We start from the raw sequence: 14,608 nt of genomic DNA, 5'->3' as shown, positions 1-14,608 counted from the left end.
GAGTAGCTCATAAGAGAAGTGAAGCAAAAGTGTGCTTATACACTCACTCTCTGACTATCCTTCTGTCTCCTCTCTATGGCTCTTTCTCGCTCTTGCCCCTTTTTTCTTCTTTCTCTCTCTCTCCCCTCTTCCTTTCTTTCTTTCCTCTCTCCCTTCCTTCCTCTCTTGTCCTCACTTTCCCTCCTCTCCCAGCTTAGATTCATTCTCTTCTTATGCACTTGGGTTTTCTCTATGAGGCTGAACCATGACCATAGCTACCTCTAGCATTATATCTGTAGTTTCTAACCCAAGAGAAAAAGCACTTTTTTCTCACCATTCCTAGTAGAACAATCCTTGGGAAAGTTTCCAACTGACTTAATTTGAAACATGTATACATTGGCCAGTCATTGTGACCTGGGAATAAGGAATTATAATTGACTCAGCCTGTATTATAAGCTTTCCTTTTTTCAGGAGAGTAGTTTCAGTTCCTAAAAATAAGAGGTGAGAGTGAATCATGCAGGACAGAAAAAACAATAGACACCATAATAACAAAATAAATTTCTAGGTAAGAGATAATAAAATGGTTCTAAGTCCAGGAACCAGGATATAAATTGTGACTCCTCTACTTATGACTTAGTTGCCTCATGTACAATATGATGGATTAATAAAGTAATAATTTCTTCATTAAATATATATTAATTTAGTTTACAGATGCAGGAAATTAGAAGTATACCTGACACAGAGTATTTATAGTAAGCAATAACTGCCACTGTCAATATTATTTATTCACACCATGGTGATATAAAAAGATAACTGCCAGGCACTGGTGGCTCATTCATATAGTCCTAGCTACTCCAGAGGCTGAGATCTGAGGATCGCAGTTTGGAGCCAGCCTGGGCAGGAAAGACAGTAAGACTCTGATCTTCAGTAAACTACTCTAAAAAGGCTGGAAGTGACACTGTGACTCTTGAGCACAAAGAAATTCAGGGACAGTGCCAGGCTGTGAGTTCAAGCCCCACAACTGACAAAAAAGAAAAAAGATAACTATCCCATCTAGGATCCCATCTAGGAATGTCAGTTTGATTTGATAATCCCTTTTTAATCAGTACAATCCACTCAATAAAACCATGTAATCATCTCATAAGGAACAAAAAAAGCATTTCACAAAATTATGAAACTATAACCCCTCTGTACTTCACTTTGACAATAAAGAAGGGAAAAAAAAATAATAAAGTCAGGGCTGGAATGTAGCTCAGTGGCAAAGTGCTTGCCTAGCAAGTGCAACATCCTGGGTTCGATCCCCAGTACCAAAAAAGAAAAGACAAAAAACATAATAATAAAGTCAGCAGACCCACCACTCAATGTAAAAAAAAAAAAATTCAGTACGTATTTGTAGTTTTTTGAAAGAAACAATTTTGAGGTCACAAGATATAGAGGGAAATTTCAACCTCATAAAGGAAATCACTATGTAAGACAGGATGCTTTTCCCCTAACATCAAGAAAATGGTAAGCTCTCACATTCCTTCAACAACTTTAGTAGTGATGATTATCCTTTCTTGAAATTAGGTTCTTGGCTTCTAGAATATCTGTCTTTTTTAGTTCTCATACTTTTGCTGTTTCTCTAAATGACCTTTACTGGCTACTTTTGCTCTTTTCATCCTTTAGTTTGCTAGTTCTCAGAGCTCTATCCTTATCTGCCTTAGGCTTACATTGAACAAGAGCAAAACACCTTTACTTTTATGATAGTAACTAATAGCAGGTTAGCCCAAAACTTCTCCCCATTTCTCTTCTGAACAGCAGATTAATATTTCTCCACTGCCATCTAGTTGTTTTTAGCTGTCTTCACTGCCCTTCCTAGCGGTTCTAGCTTCCTTGGTGCAATTGTTCAACATACTGATCCTGAAGCCTGCATTCCTGAAATTTACCAACTTCACTACTTGGTAGCCTTGTGCCTGGCAAATTACCTATCCTCCCACTGCTTCAATTCCATCATCTCCTCAAAAGGGAGGGAGAAGAAGGGATAATAGTAGTACCCACCTCCTGTGATTATTTGGTGTATAGTGTGCTTGATGTACCCAGTGAGCACCACAAGTCAGAGCTACTACTGCTGCTATTCTTAATTGTTCTGTCACCCCAATAACTCTTCCTGCCCTTCATCTCTTCTACACATATGTCAGCCACTACCTGTACTGAGTTAGAAACACCAGTAATATCTGATTTGTGCTTTTTTCGTTCCATATAGCCCTACTTGCTTTGATTCATGACCGACTCTTCTTTTCCTTTGGAAAATGCAAATGTTTTCTAAAGGTTCTGTTTTCATTTCTATTTTCTTTCTTTCTTTTTATTTATTTATTTTTGCCAGTCCTAAGGCTTCACCTCAGGGCCTGAACACTGTCCCTGAGCTTCTTTTGGTCAAGGCTAACGCTCTACCACTTGAGCCGCAGCACCCCACTTCTGACTTTTTCTGTTTATGTGGTACTGAGGAATCAAACCCAGGGCTTCATGCATGCTTGGCAAGTACTCTACCACTAAGCCATATTCCCAGCCCAGCGTTTCTATTTTCTTATTGGTTTCTATCAGCCTTACCTCCATGGAGAGGAATCTTCCTACAGTAAATACAGTTATAGTTATATGTTTCAATTTTATTGGTCAGTCAGTGGTTTCACACTTGGGTTCTCAACCTTGGGATTCCATGGCAGGAACACTGTGGCACCATGAAATAAAAAAGAGCACAAGCAAGAGGTGTAAGAAAATAGGGATGCATCCTTCCTACCAACCCCTGCCTCCTATTTCCCTCCTGCATATCAAGCACAGCAGCTTAACTTCTCTTTCCCATTCTCATCTTTCTGTCATAGAGTAGGTGAGGTCCAAGGTCTATGGAAGACATTGGACGGTTCTAAGAAGCATCCCGCCTCCTATTCTAGCCATGTCTCCATGCAGCTTGCGGCCTGTTAGTGGTGCTGCCTCTCACTGCAAATGATCTCCTTTTCCTGCTGCCAATCCTGCTCTGTTCTCTGTCTCGGTTAACTTTCCCATTGACTGATTGGCTTGGCCAATTTCTATGGTTGGCAACCCTCACCTACATCCCCAGAGCATCCATTGTTCACTTCAGCCTACTGAGGTAGACCCTTCCAGAAAGCAAAGACATTCCAGAAACCAAAACAATGATTGTTGCTTTGACTTGCTGTTGCGTCAGCTTTTTCATAGGCTAACATACCGGGCTCTTGGGAATTGTTTCAGTGACTTAACAAGACGAAATGTCATCCTGAGTGTGGTCTGCTTCGAAGGCCTTCTTGGATCTGGCCCCTCCCTATCTTGCTAGCTTCATCTCTTTCCTCATTTTCCCCTCCTGAACTTTTTCCAGTCTTGCTTTCTATTCCATGAAGCCTCTCTATGGACTTTCTATTATACACTTTCACCTTTCTGAATTGCTCTTTTTCCCCTGCTTTACTTTTCCAATTAGCAGCCCCCTAACCTCCAAAGTCACAGTCAAGCTAGATTTCCTTTGTGGAATGTACCAACCCTTCCTCTGTGCCCCTGAAGCACTCTCTTCAGACCCCAGCATTCTGATTTCAGTATTGCAGACATTGGGTTTTTTTCTTATCCTGTTAGACTTGTGCTCCTTAGGGGCAAGCAACCATGTCCCTCTCATCATTTTCCACTAGCTTCTCAACTCTGAATAGAATAAAGCCCAGGGCTTTTGATGTGCCTTGAGCGGCCCTTTACAGTCTGTCTTCAAACTGTCTACATTCTGGTCTCATCCCCTGCTGCCATCTGTGCACTCTCAACTGCAGTCGTTTCCACCAGCTTGTGATCTTCTCAGCATGTCCCAGTTTGTACTGACCACACATGTTCTATTTACATGCTTATTTCTCTTGTAAAACACTGCCTCTTGGCAGAGACTTCTTTTTTCTTTTTATATGATACTGGGCTTTGAACTCAGGGCATTGCACTTGCTAGGCTAGCACTGTACCACTTGAACCTTGCCTCCAGCCCTGATTTTTGCTGGCTATTTTGGATGGAATCTAGAGAAGTTTTTAAGAAATAGGTAATACTTCAGACATTACTAATGTGAAGTACTATAGCAATCCCCTCTATTAAATTGAATAATGTAGCAGTCTCCTGCGTTTTGATCCACTGTTACCAAGAGAACATTTTGTGGGGAGAAGGGAGAGGCAAAGATACAGAGACACACTGAGAGAGCACTAAATCCCTTATTTCCTCCTCCCTGATACTGTTTTATTCCCTACTTCCTCAGAGAACAGTGACTGTCTTAAATGTAGGGTTATGAATTCATATATTTCATATCATTGCTTATTTTTTATGGTATTAAGGATTGAACCCAGGACCTCACACATACAAGGAAAGCATTCTACCACTTGAGTCACCCCAGCACTTTTTGCGTTTTGTTCCCAAAATAAGTCTACCAACTTTTCCTGGACTGCCCTTGAACTCATGATCCACCTGCCTCTGCCTGGAAAGTAGCTTGGATTATGTGTCACCACACCTAGTTCAGATGTTTTATCCATAAAATAGATGTAACATTATTTTAATAGCATTACATAAATATTAGCACCATGTTCATATTCTATAAGAATTATTTTTTTACTCAGCATAGTTTTTGAGATTTATCCGAATTGGTGTATGTAGCTTTAGATGATTTTAAATTGAGGTGTGGTATTTATTTCATGGTCTGAATATTCCATGGTTTGGGTTGTTTTCAGTTTTTTCATTGGTAACCCAATTTGCAACAGACATTCCTATACTCAGAGTAAAACCTTTCCCTAATTTTAAAAAATTATTCTGGTAAATATATCTCACCTGAATAAATAGTAAGCACAGTTGGTGATCACCTTTCCTTATTCTTATCATTAGACTTACCCTTTACATATAAACATCATGAGCCTTTATTGCTTACTCTTACAACATCAAGCCAGGGATAGGTACTTTGAATGTAGAGCTTCAGGCATGAGTTAATTTTCTCATTCAGCAATTTGCAAGTCTTATATAAACTTAGGTCATTTCTCCTCAAAATGCCAAATGAAAGGCAAAATTAGAATGCTGAAAAAACCCCACAAACTCTGAAAGTACTTGCTATAAATCTGAAGCAAAAGTCTATTAAATTGTATGAGAATAACAACTTGGAATAAGTGTAAATTCTGCTTCTCATTTATGATGGGGAGTTGGAAGTGGCTTGGAATTATCTGTTGTTACACAGATTTTTCTTAAAGATAGCTAGGAACAGTGTCTACAACTTCTTGGGTTGTAATGTTTGAACATTTTTATTTATTCTCAGAGTGATGTATGGAGGGGGTTACAGTTTCATACGTAAGGCAGTGGGTACATTTCTTGTATAACTTTTGTTGTCCTTAATTGTTGAAATTTTCCATCAGGTTCAACTGAAATATTATATATTTGAATTGAAGAACACTAACTTGTTTGGTCTCTTACTAACAAAGAAAACAGATTACAAGAATTTTTTTAAAGTAAACAAAAGTCTTTTTTTTTTCCAAAAGAAAACTGTCATTTTTTATTTTGCTCCGGTTCTTAGAGCTTGCTCAGTAATTTTCTTACATTAATGGTGAAAGTTACCATAGATTTTATTGTTCTTTGGAGGTATAAAATAAAGGAGAGGGGAGGAAAGGATAAGAATGAACCTCCCAAGTTTGGTGAACTTAAAAAGAAACTAGCCAGAAGTTTTATTTTTGTGTAAAATTAAGAGTCACAACTTTGTTTCTCTCTACTTTCCCTTGCCTCTTTTCTTCCTACTGACACCAAGAAGTTCTCTTATTTTGTACATTTTTATTGTCCCTTTTTAGTGGCATCCAGTTTATGTCTCCCAGTCCTGCTGTTTCCTATGCTACAATTAATCACCCAATGTCGTTTAGCCTCAATTTTCATTCATCTTGGAAGCTGTACTATAATTAGAATCATTTTGCTTTCTTCTTTATGCATTTCAATGTGAACATGCCTTATACATAGTCCCAGTATTACTGTTTTCCTTTGTGTCTCCTGCAAAATACTTTGCATATTTTAATATACATGTTCGGAATGTAATTCAGGACTTAATTACTTAATCCTAGTACTTTGAGAAATTTATTAATAGTTTCACTTAGTTACGCTAAAAATTGTGTTTCAAGAGTGTTCATTGCAGTGCTACTTATAATATATAAATAACTGGAAACAAGCCGGGCACCAGTGATTCATGCTTATAATCCCAGCTACTTAGGAGGCTGAGATCTGAGGGTTGCAGTTCAGAGCTAGCCCAAAAAGGAAAATCTGTGAGACTCTAATCTCCAATAAACTCCAAAAAAACCAAAACCCCAGAATGGGTGTTGTGGCTCAAGTGGTAAAGCACTAGCCTTGAGCACAAATAGGCTCAGGGACAGCACCCTGGCTCTGAGTTCAAGCCCCATGACCAACAACCAAAAAAAAAAAAAATGCTATGGGTTGAGTGGTATTTTATGCCTACAATTCTAGCTACTCAGGAGGCTGAGGATCAAGGTTCAAAGCCAGCCCAGACAGAAAAGTTTTTAGGACTCCTTTCTCCAATTAGCCAGCAAAATGCTAGAAGTAGAGGTGTGGTTCAAGTGGTACAGCACCAGTCTTGAGCAAAATAGGCAAGTGAAACTGCTAGGCCCTCAATTCAAGCCCAATATCAATATAAAGACTTAAAAATAATAAAAAATTAAAAAGACCATGAGTCCTATCTCAAATTTATATGTAAAGTACATGAAATCAGGATTGCCTTTATTTTTAACTCCAAGAGAAATTCTTTATTTATTAGATGCAGTGGAGCCCTAATACTGTATTATACCTTTAAAAAGAAGCACATAGTTCTCTTAATGTATTGTGTTTCTCTTTATTTTTTGCAGCTTGTTTTCTTTGCTATCTAAAAAACACAACAAAGTTCTGGAACAAGCCACCCAGTCCTTGAGAAGTTCACTAAGTTCAAATGACGTTCCTCTACCAGATTATGTAAGTAGTTACCTTATCTCATCTGTAAAAAGTTTTTCTTTTATTGCAAAATTTATAAATAGCCATTTTTCTCTCTTCTGAAAATTTATGCTCTTGGAGACCACCCATATTCAAATAAAGGAATGAGGTCTCAAAAGGAAGGAAAAACTTATTTAAGGATTATTGTCAGATTGTTGGAGATAATCAACCCCACAACACTGATGGTTAATAATTACAGATCCTAATATCGAGTATAGAAACCCACTCTCTATTAAACACAAAAATGAAACAAGAGTTATAGGAAGTATATACATGGGTTTCTGTCTAATTATCAGGGGCTAGGAGAGCACACCTGGATTTCACAGAGAATTAGAACTTGAAATTAAAACGCCACTGGTTTCAGGCATATGCTGTTACTAAGAGCTGTATCATTCTGATCTCCATTTTACTTTATGCTTTATTCTTCTGCTGATTTCTACTGGCCACATTTCTCTTGTCTACTCTGTTGGAGACAAGATAGCAACTTTGACACTTCCCATTCTTCCACCAACCTGTAACGTCCTGGTGAATGTAATGGCTTTAGCAAAATGATCCAGTCTTCCCAATCCCAATTCTTATTTCCTAAGAAGGACAATCTAATTGGCTCTTCTCTCATCAGTAAGAGAACAGAAGTAGCATTTCTCTTTTGTTCTATCCACTTTTTTTTTGGTCAGTCCTGGGGCTTGGACTCAGGGCCCGAGCACTGTCCCTGGCTTCTCTTTGCTCAAGGCTAGCACTCTTCCACTTGAGCCACAGCGCCACTTCTGGCCGTTTTCTACATATGTGGTGCTGGGGAATCATGCTTCGTGCATATGAGTCAAGCACTCTTGCCACTAGGCCATATTCCCAGCCCTGTTCTATCCACTTTAAAGATGAAGAGCTTATCACCACCTGGCCTTGGAGATGCCAACAGAATGTAATAGAGCAGCACAGGGATGAGCCATGTACCGTGATAGGAAGAAGACATTAGGAGTCCCTTGAGGGAAATGCCACTATCTTGACATTTCTTGAGTTTTAGAACGTAGCTTAGATGGAAATGCTAAGAACTGTCAGGTTATAAACCATAAAAGTTCAATCGTTTCTAGTAAGGACCTCCTTAAATTGCCAGACAACTTGGCTGGTTGATATTTTAAAACTTTATTAGAGAATTGTTAAATTCTGAGTTTGAAGTGACAGTGCATACCAGACAGCTAAAGAGCTGTTTTGTGTGTTTCCTGTGGTTTGTTTTATTTCTAAATGCTTGTACTGATATGAGACTGTGGGAACATCACCCAGACCAGATATCAGTCACTGATAAACAAAGATAGCTATGTGCAACCACAACCTGACTGGTGCTGTTTTTCCTCTCTTTCATTTAGAGAGAGAGAGAGAGTGTGTGTGTGTGTGTGTATGTGTATCTATGCACACATCTCCACACACTGTTATTTTATCTGCCATCCCATTAAGACATTTAGTCTACACCTCCAAAAAGTATCATATAGGGATGGGAATATGGCCTAGTGGTAAAGTGCTCGCCTTGTATACATGAAGCCCTGGGTTCAGTTCCTCAGTACCACATATGTAGAAAAAAGCCAGAAGTGGCGCTGTGACTCAAGAGGTAGAGTGCTAGCCTTGAGCAAAAAGAAGCCAGGGACAGTGCTCAGGCCCTGAGTCCAAGCCCCAGGACTGGCAACAAAAACAAAACAAATGAACAAAAAGTGTCATATAAGATGTTCTTGCTAAGTTGAATATTCCAAGCATTTTTAAAATTCGCTGAACAGCTAACTTACTTTTCCACTTGCTTTGATTTATGAAAAGAAAAATACCTTTTTCTGATAGTTCCTCAGATAGGACCAGGATGGTACTACAGAATTATGTTGATAAGAATTGTTTACAAGAATAACTAATTCCCGGGACTGGGGATATAGCCTAGTGGCAAGAGCGCTTGCCTCATATACATGAAGCCCTGGGTTTGATTCCCCAGCACCACATATACAGAAAATGGCCAGAAGTGGCACTGTGACTCAAGTGGCAGAGTGCCTTGAGCAAGGAGAAGCCAGGGACAGTGCTCAGGCCCTGAGTCCAAGGCCCAGGACTGGCAAAAAAAAAAAAAAAAAAAGAATAATTCCTCTGTGTATGTTTTATTTTTACATACTTATGTGGTTTGTGCACTAGTCTTGTTATTTACTCTTTAAAATGTGTTGAATATATGTAGCCTATAAGTTGACTTCGCAGCATTTCTCTTTAATTGGAGCTCCATAAGATTGATATTTCAGAGGAAATAGGTTATATTGAATTTGCCAATCATGGAAGTGGCTATGCAGTGCTAGGACAGAATTTCTAACACACATTAGAATTCTGTTGTTGAACTTTATAGTTTTTAGAGTCACTGATTTCTTTGTGAAATTTTTACAGAGTAAAAATGAATTTCTTAAAGTACCTGCTTCTTAGGCATGTTGGGAAAGTTCTGTTTAGAATCTGTCACTGACAGTCTTTACTTTAACATATGTGTGTGAGACTTTGCAAATCACAATGTTTTTTAAATAGTCTTGCTGCCTTTCCTCAAAGTTAACTACAGAAGAATGGTTTGCGCCAATTCAATGGCAATGACAATAACTGAATCACCACCCCCTCTACCTCAGATCTGAATGGTGGTTATAGAAAACAAGAACCTTTAAAATAAGTACTACAGTGTCTTTCTATTCATGCTAACCTATTGCTTTATTGCTCAAAGCACTATTTGAGTGATTAGCATTTTTTTAAAACACTCTCATCTTTCCCTTTTCAATTAGTCATTTACCAGGAAAATTCTTGTTCCTCCTATTTTATTCCTCAGAATTTTTCTCTGCCAACAACCACATAAAATTCTGTGACCCAGGGGCTAGGAATATGGCCTAGTAGCAAGAGTGCTTGCCTCATATATATGAAGCCCTGGGTTCAATTCCCCAGCACCACATATATAGAAAATGTCCAGAAGTGGTGCTGTGGCTCAAGTGGCAGAGTTCTAGCCTTGAGCAAAAGGAAGCCAAGGGACAGTACTCAGGCACTAAGTTCAAGGCCCAGGACTGACAGACAAAAAAAAACAAACAGGAAAATTCTGTGACCTAGACCACTTGTTTATAAAAGATGGACAAGGAAAAGGCCTTAAGGGAGCAGTGGATTCCCAGATGTACACTTTCAATACCAAGACTGAATAAACCATACAGCAAAGAGTATGAATAAGTGCTTCAAAGGGCATATTTTTCTTCTCATTGAAGTACAAAGTTCTCTAGTTCTACCTAGAGATTTCTAAGTTTATTGAGAAAATGTTTAGTCATGTACTAGTGGCTCATACCTATAATCCTAGCTACTCAAGAGGCTGAGAGCTGAGGATTGCAGTTCAAAGCCAGCTCTGGCAGGAAAGTCCGTGAGATTTTTATTTCCAATTAATTTCCAAGCCAGAAATGGAGCTGTAGGCTCAAGTGGTAGAGTGCTCAAGGACAGCAAGTACAGTGCCCCCAGCCTGTATAAGTATAGAGTCCAAGGCTTCTCAGCCTTTTTTACTTTTTCTGTCATGATTGTATGCCTGAGTTTTTCCAGAGGCTGCATAATGAGTAATAGTTAAGGCCCTGACAGCTAGTAAAATGTGAACATATATCCTTGTGTTTTGAATTTTTTCTTAGTTTTAATTTCTAATATACTAAGTACCAATACATGTACTCCACATGAAAATAACAGTTTGAGAGTATCACTGATTTTAAGAGTATTAAGTTAGTTGTCTTGAGACCAAAGTGTTTGAATGCTAGTGGAATATTTGATCTATTACATACACAATTAAATATATACTGTCTTGTATTCTGTAACTATTGCTCTGCCAATAGAACTGAGTGCACTTGAAAGGTATAAATATTTTCATATTCTAGTCTAAAAGATTAGACTACATATTAATCAATTAACCGATGCAGATGAAGTCCAACTCAGCATATAGGAATTCTTTGAAAGTGTCCTAAGTAGAACAAAGACTTAGACCTCAGTCATAGCTGTGTAATATGCAATTAGGGCTGTTTGACCATTTTCTAATAAAAAATTTTATTTCTAGCATATAGTGGAAATAGGTGACTTTTCTGATAACTTATTAAATTTCCTTTTTACTTACTACATAATTTGTATGTCATATTGAAGGTAGCTGTAGCATTTCTTCCTCTTAGTTCAGTACAAATAAGACAGGTTTTTCAACTTCTTGATTTGATAGTGTGCTCAGATCCTAACTTACTAAATAAAAACTGTATCATTCTATATGAAACACTAATATATTGCTAACCTTTATATATATTTGTCTCTTCTTTTGAATTGATAGCTCTTACTGATAATCCTTTATGTCTTGTTTATAACTTTTGTATCTGCTTTTAGATATTTAGTTTCTTCAGAATTGGTTCCATACAATGAGCAAATTTAAACTTTTTTTTTTTTTTTTTTTTTTTTTTGGCACTGTCCCTGGCTTCTCTTTGCTCGAGGCTAGCACTCTGCCACTTGAGCCACAGCGCCACTTCTGGCCATTTTCTGTATATGTGGTGCTGGGGAATTGAACCCAGGGCCTCATGTATACAAGGCAAGCACTCTTGCCACTAGGCCATATCCCCAGCCCCAAATTTAAACTTTTAACACCAGATTTTTTCCTCTCTTTGTTTTTACACTCTGTTTTCAGGGCTTCTTAGTAATGCCTGCTTTTTTGTGTGTGTGCTGGTCCTGGGGCTTGAAACTGAGCTGCAGCACTGTTCCTGAGCTAGTGCTCTACCACTTGAGTAACAGCTCCACTTCTGTTTTTTTCTTTTATGATTAACTGGAGAGAAGAGCCTCACTAACTTTCTTGCTGTGCTGGCTCCAAACCAGCTGGCTCCAAACTAGGCTTATTCTTAGATCTCAGCCTCCCGAGTAGCAAGGATTACAGATGTAAGTCACCAAGTGCCCAGCTTGGTAGATTGGGCTAGGGTAGAGAACATTCATGAAACATAGGAACAATTACCTTAGAAATGTTGGCATTCTCAAAAAGTTTGAAATAATGGCATTATTAGAACAGTTCTTTTAGATGGTTTGAAACATGTATTTGTGATTAGTGGCTTTACATACACTGTTCTAATGATGGTGGCATTAATTAGAATATAACTTAAATTTGTATAAGACAATGTTTGGAAAGTAGAAGAGGTATCATGTCAGTCTTGTTTGAAAGGAGTTAAAATTTGAGCCAAAAATAGTTTAATATTTGTTTGATTACATGCTTGCTTGCTTGCTTACTTATTTTGGAAACAGTCTCACTATATAGCTCAGACTGGCCTGAAACTTGTGATTTTCCTGCCTCTCAGCTTCCTGAGTACTGAGTACCACCATACCTAGCTTGGGTAGTATTTTTTAAGGAGTGCTTGAAGCAAGAAAACATTCCAGCAGCTAATTCTCTTTAAATAGGGGCATACAAATGAAAGAAAAACAAACAAACAAAAAGAGCATTCCCTTGCACTGCATGCTTTGTATGCTACAGGTGCTTAAGTATTGCTTAAGAATTAAGAACAGGTGTCACGGGTGCTTAAAAATTGTGCACCACACCTCAGACCAGACTGTAAAAGCTAACACAGTACAACTTGTAGAAGAAAATACAAGTACATTTTTGTGAGTTTGAGTTAAGCAAAGACTGCTTAGAAACACCAGAAGCAGCACAACAGAAAAGAAAAACTAAGTCACTCACTCATGGCTCATGCCTATAATCCTAGCTACTGAGGAGATTGAGATCTGAAGATTAAGGTTTAAAGCCATCCTGGGCAGGAAAGTTCATGAGACCTCTTTTCTCCAATTAACCACCAGAAAACTGGAAGTAGAGCTGTGGCTCAAACTGATAGAGCATTCTCTGTGAGCGAAAGAGCTCAGGAACAGCACTCAGGCCCCAAGTTCAAGCCCCATAACCAACAAGAAAAAAGAAAAGAAAAACAAATTGGACTTCATCAGAATTTAAAACTTTTATTTCAAAGGACATAGTTTAAAAAGCGAAAAGATAATCCACAGAATGGGAGAAGATGTTTGCACATCATATGTCTAAAAAGGTACTAGTAGCTAGAATATGTGAAAGAGTCTTACAATTCCATCACTCAATAATAATGTAGACAACCAAGGGGAAAGGGGAGAGAGGAGGGACAATGAGGGAGGAGGTAACAAATTGTACAAGAAATGTAGCCACTGCCTTACATATGAAACTGTAACCCCCTCTGTACATCATTTTGACAATAAATAAGTAATTATTCAGAAAAAAAAACTTTTTAAAAATGTAGACAACCTAATTTTAGGGGCTCACACCTGTAATCCTAGCTACTCTGAAGGCTGAGGTCTGAGAGCCAGGATTAGAAGCAAGCCCAGGCTGGCCAGCACCCCTAAGTTTTGGGTGAATCCTACTGACTGAATTCTCATCCACACATTTTCCAATTCCCTTGTATGTAAGTTTAGCAGTAGTTGAGGAATCATAAGAGGAAGTGATATTACCACAGTGCCAGTTTCTACAGCTCTCTTCCCTCATTATCACTAGTAGAAGTAGCAGGAGATCCCAAGACCCTAGGGGAGGGAGTTTCTGGATCCCTGAATCATCTCATGGAAGATCAGCTAAGCACCTTGATGCACTCTGATGCAAATAAGTAATGAAGCTTTTGGTACGTATTTCCAGTGGTAAAGAAGATGCTAAAATAGCCCATGAATATGTCAAAAAATGGTAAACATCATTAGTCATAAGGGAAATGCAAATCAAAGTCACAATGAGATACCACTTTATAGCTAGAATCAAAACAGCAGCTAATAAGTGTTGGCAAGGATGTGGAGAAATTAAAATTATATACTGCTTGTGGGAATGTAAAATGGTTCAGCCACTTTGGAAACAATTTACATTTCCTCAAAAGATTAAATATAGAATTACCACATGACCCAACAATTCTGTTCCTAGATTTTAATGCAAATGAATTGAATATATATACACATACATATATGGATATATTTGTGTGTATATATCTATATATCCACCAAAAATGTGAGTGTCCGTAGGACCATTTCTCATAAATCAAAAGTAAAAATAACCCAAGTATCTATCAGCTAATAAGTGGATAGATAAAATGTACCATTATTCAACAATAAAAAATGTAACACTGGTATGTTCTTTGACTTGAAAAAACCTCAAAAACATCGTGCTAAGGAACAGAAGCCAGTAACATGTTGTTGTATTGTATAATTCAGTTAACATGAAATGTCCAAAATAGGTGGACTATAGAGGCTTAAGGTTTGAAGGTGTTAGGCAGAATGTGATGTGACTACTAATGAATACAAGTTTTATTTGGGAGGTAAGATTATGAAAATGTTTCAAAATGAAATTGTGGTGATGGTTACACAGTTCTGTAATTGTATTAAAACCCATTGAATTGTGCACTTTAAAGTTGATTAGCTATGTAGTATATGAATTATATTTCAACAAAGCCATTTTTCAAAATGCCATGCTTAGAAGAGTAGGAAATAAAAGACCTTGCCAGACGTAGTTCTAGTAGACATCTGCTTAGCTAGAATATGGCATAAAGGTGAATGTAGAAAAAGAATTTTTAGGGCTGGGAATGTGGCTTAACGGTAGAGTGCTTGCTTAGCAAGCATGAAGCCCTAG

At 38.0% G+C, this 14,608-nt stretch overlaps 1 protein-coding gene across 3 annotated transcripts in view; it reads left to right on the top strand.

Moving 5' to 3' along the window:
* Positions 1-14,608, top strand: part of Dym (dymeclin) — a 276,321-nt gene that overhangs the window by 185,990 nt on the left and 75,723 nt on the right. For all 3 annotated transcript variants that reach the window (XM_048363482.1, XM_048363481.1, XM_048363480.1), the window contains one exon: positions 6,855-6,957. In XM_048363482.1, the coding sequence (XP_048219439.1) occupies positions 6,855-6,957 (103 nt within the window). The remainder of the gene's footprint in view (positions 1-6,854; positions 6,958-14,608) is intronic.

Source organism: Perognathus longimembris, chromosome 15, assembly GCF_023159225.1.
Source record: "Perognathus longimembris pacificus isolate PPM17 chromosome 15, ASM2315922v1, whole genome shotgun sequence".
NCBI lineage: Eukaryota > Metazoa > Chordata > Mammalia > Rodentia > Heteromyidae > Perognathus > Perognathus longimembris.
This window is presented reverse-complemented; position numbering and strand designations above follow the sequence as displayed.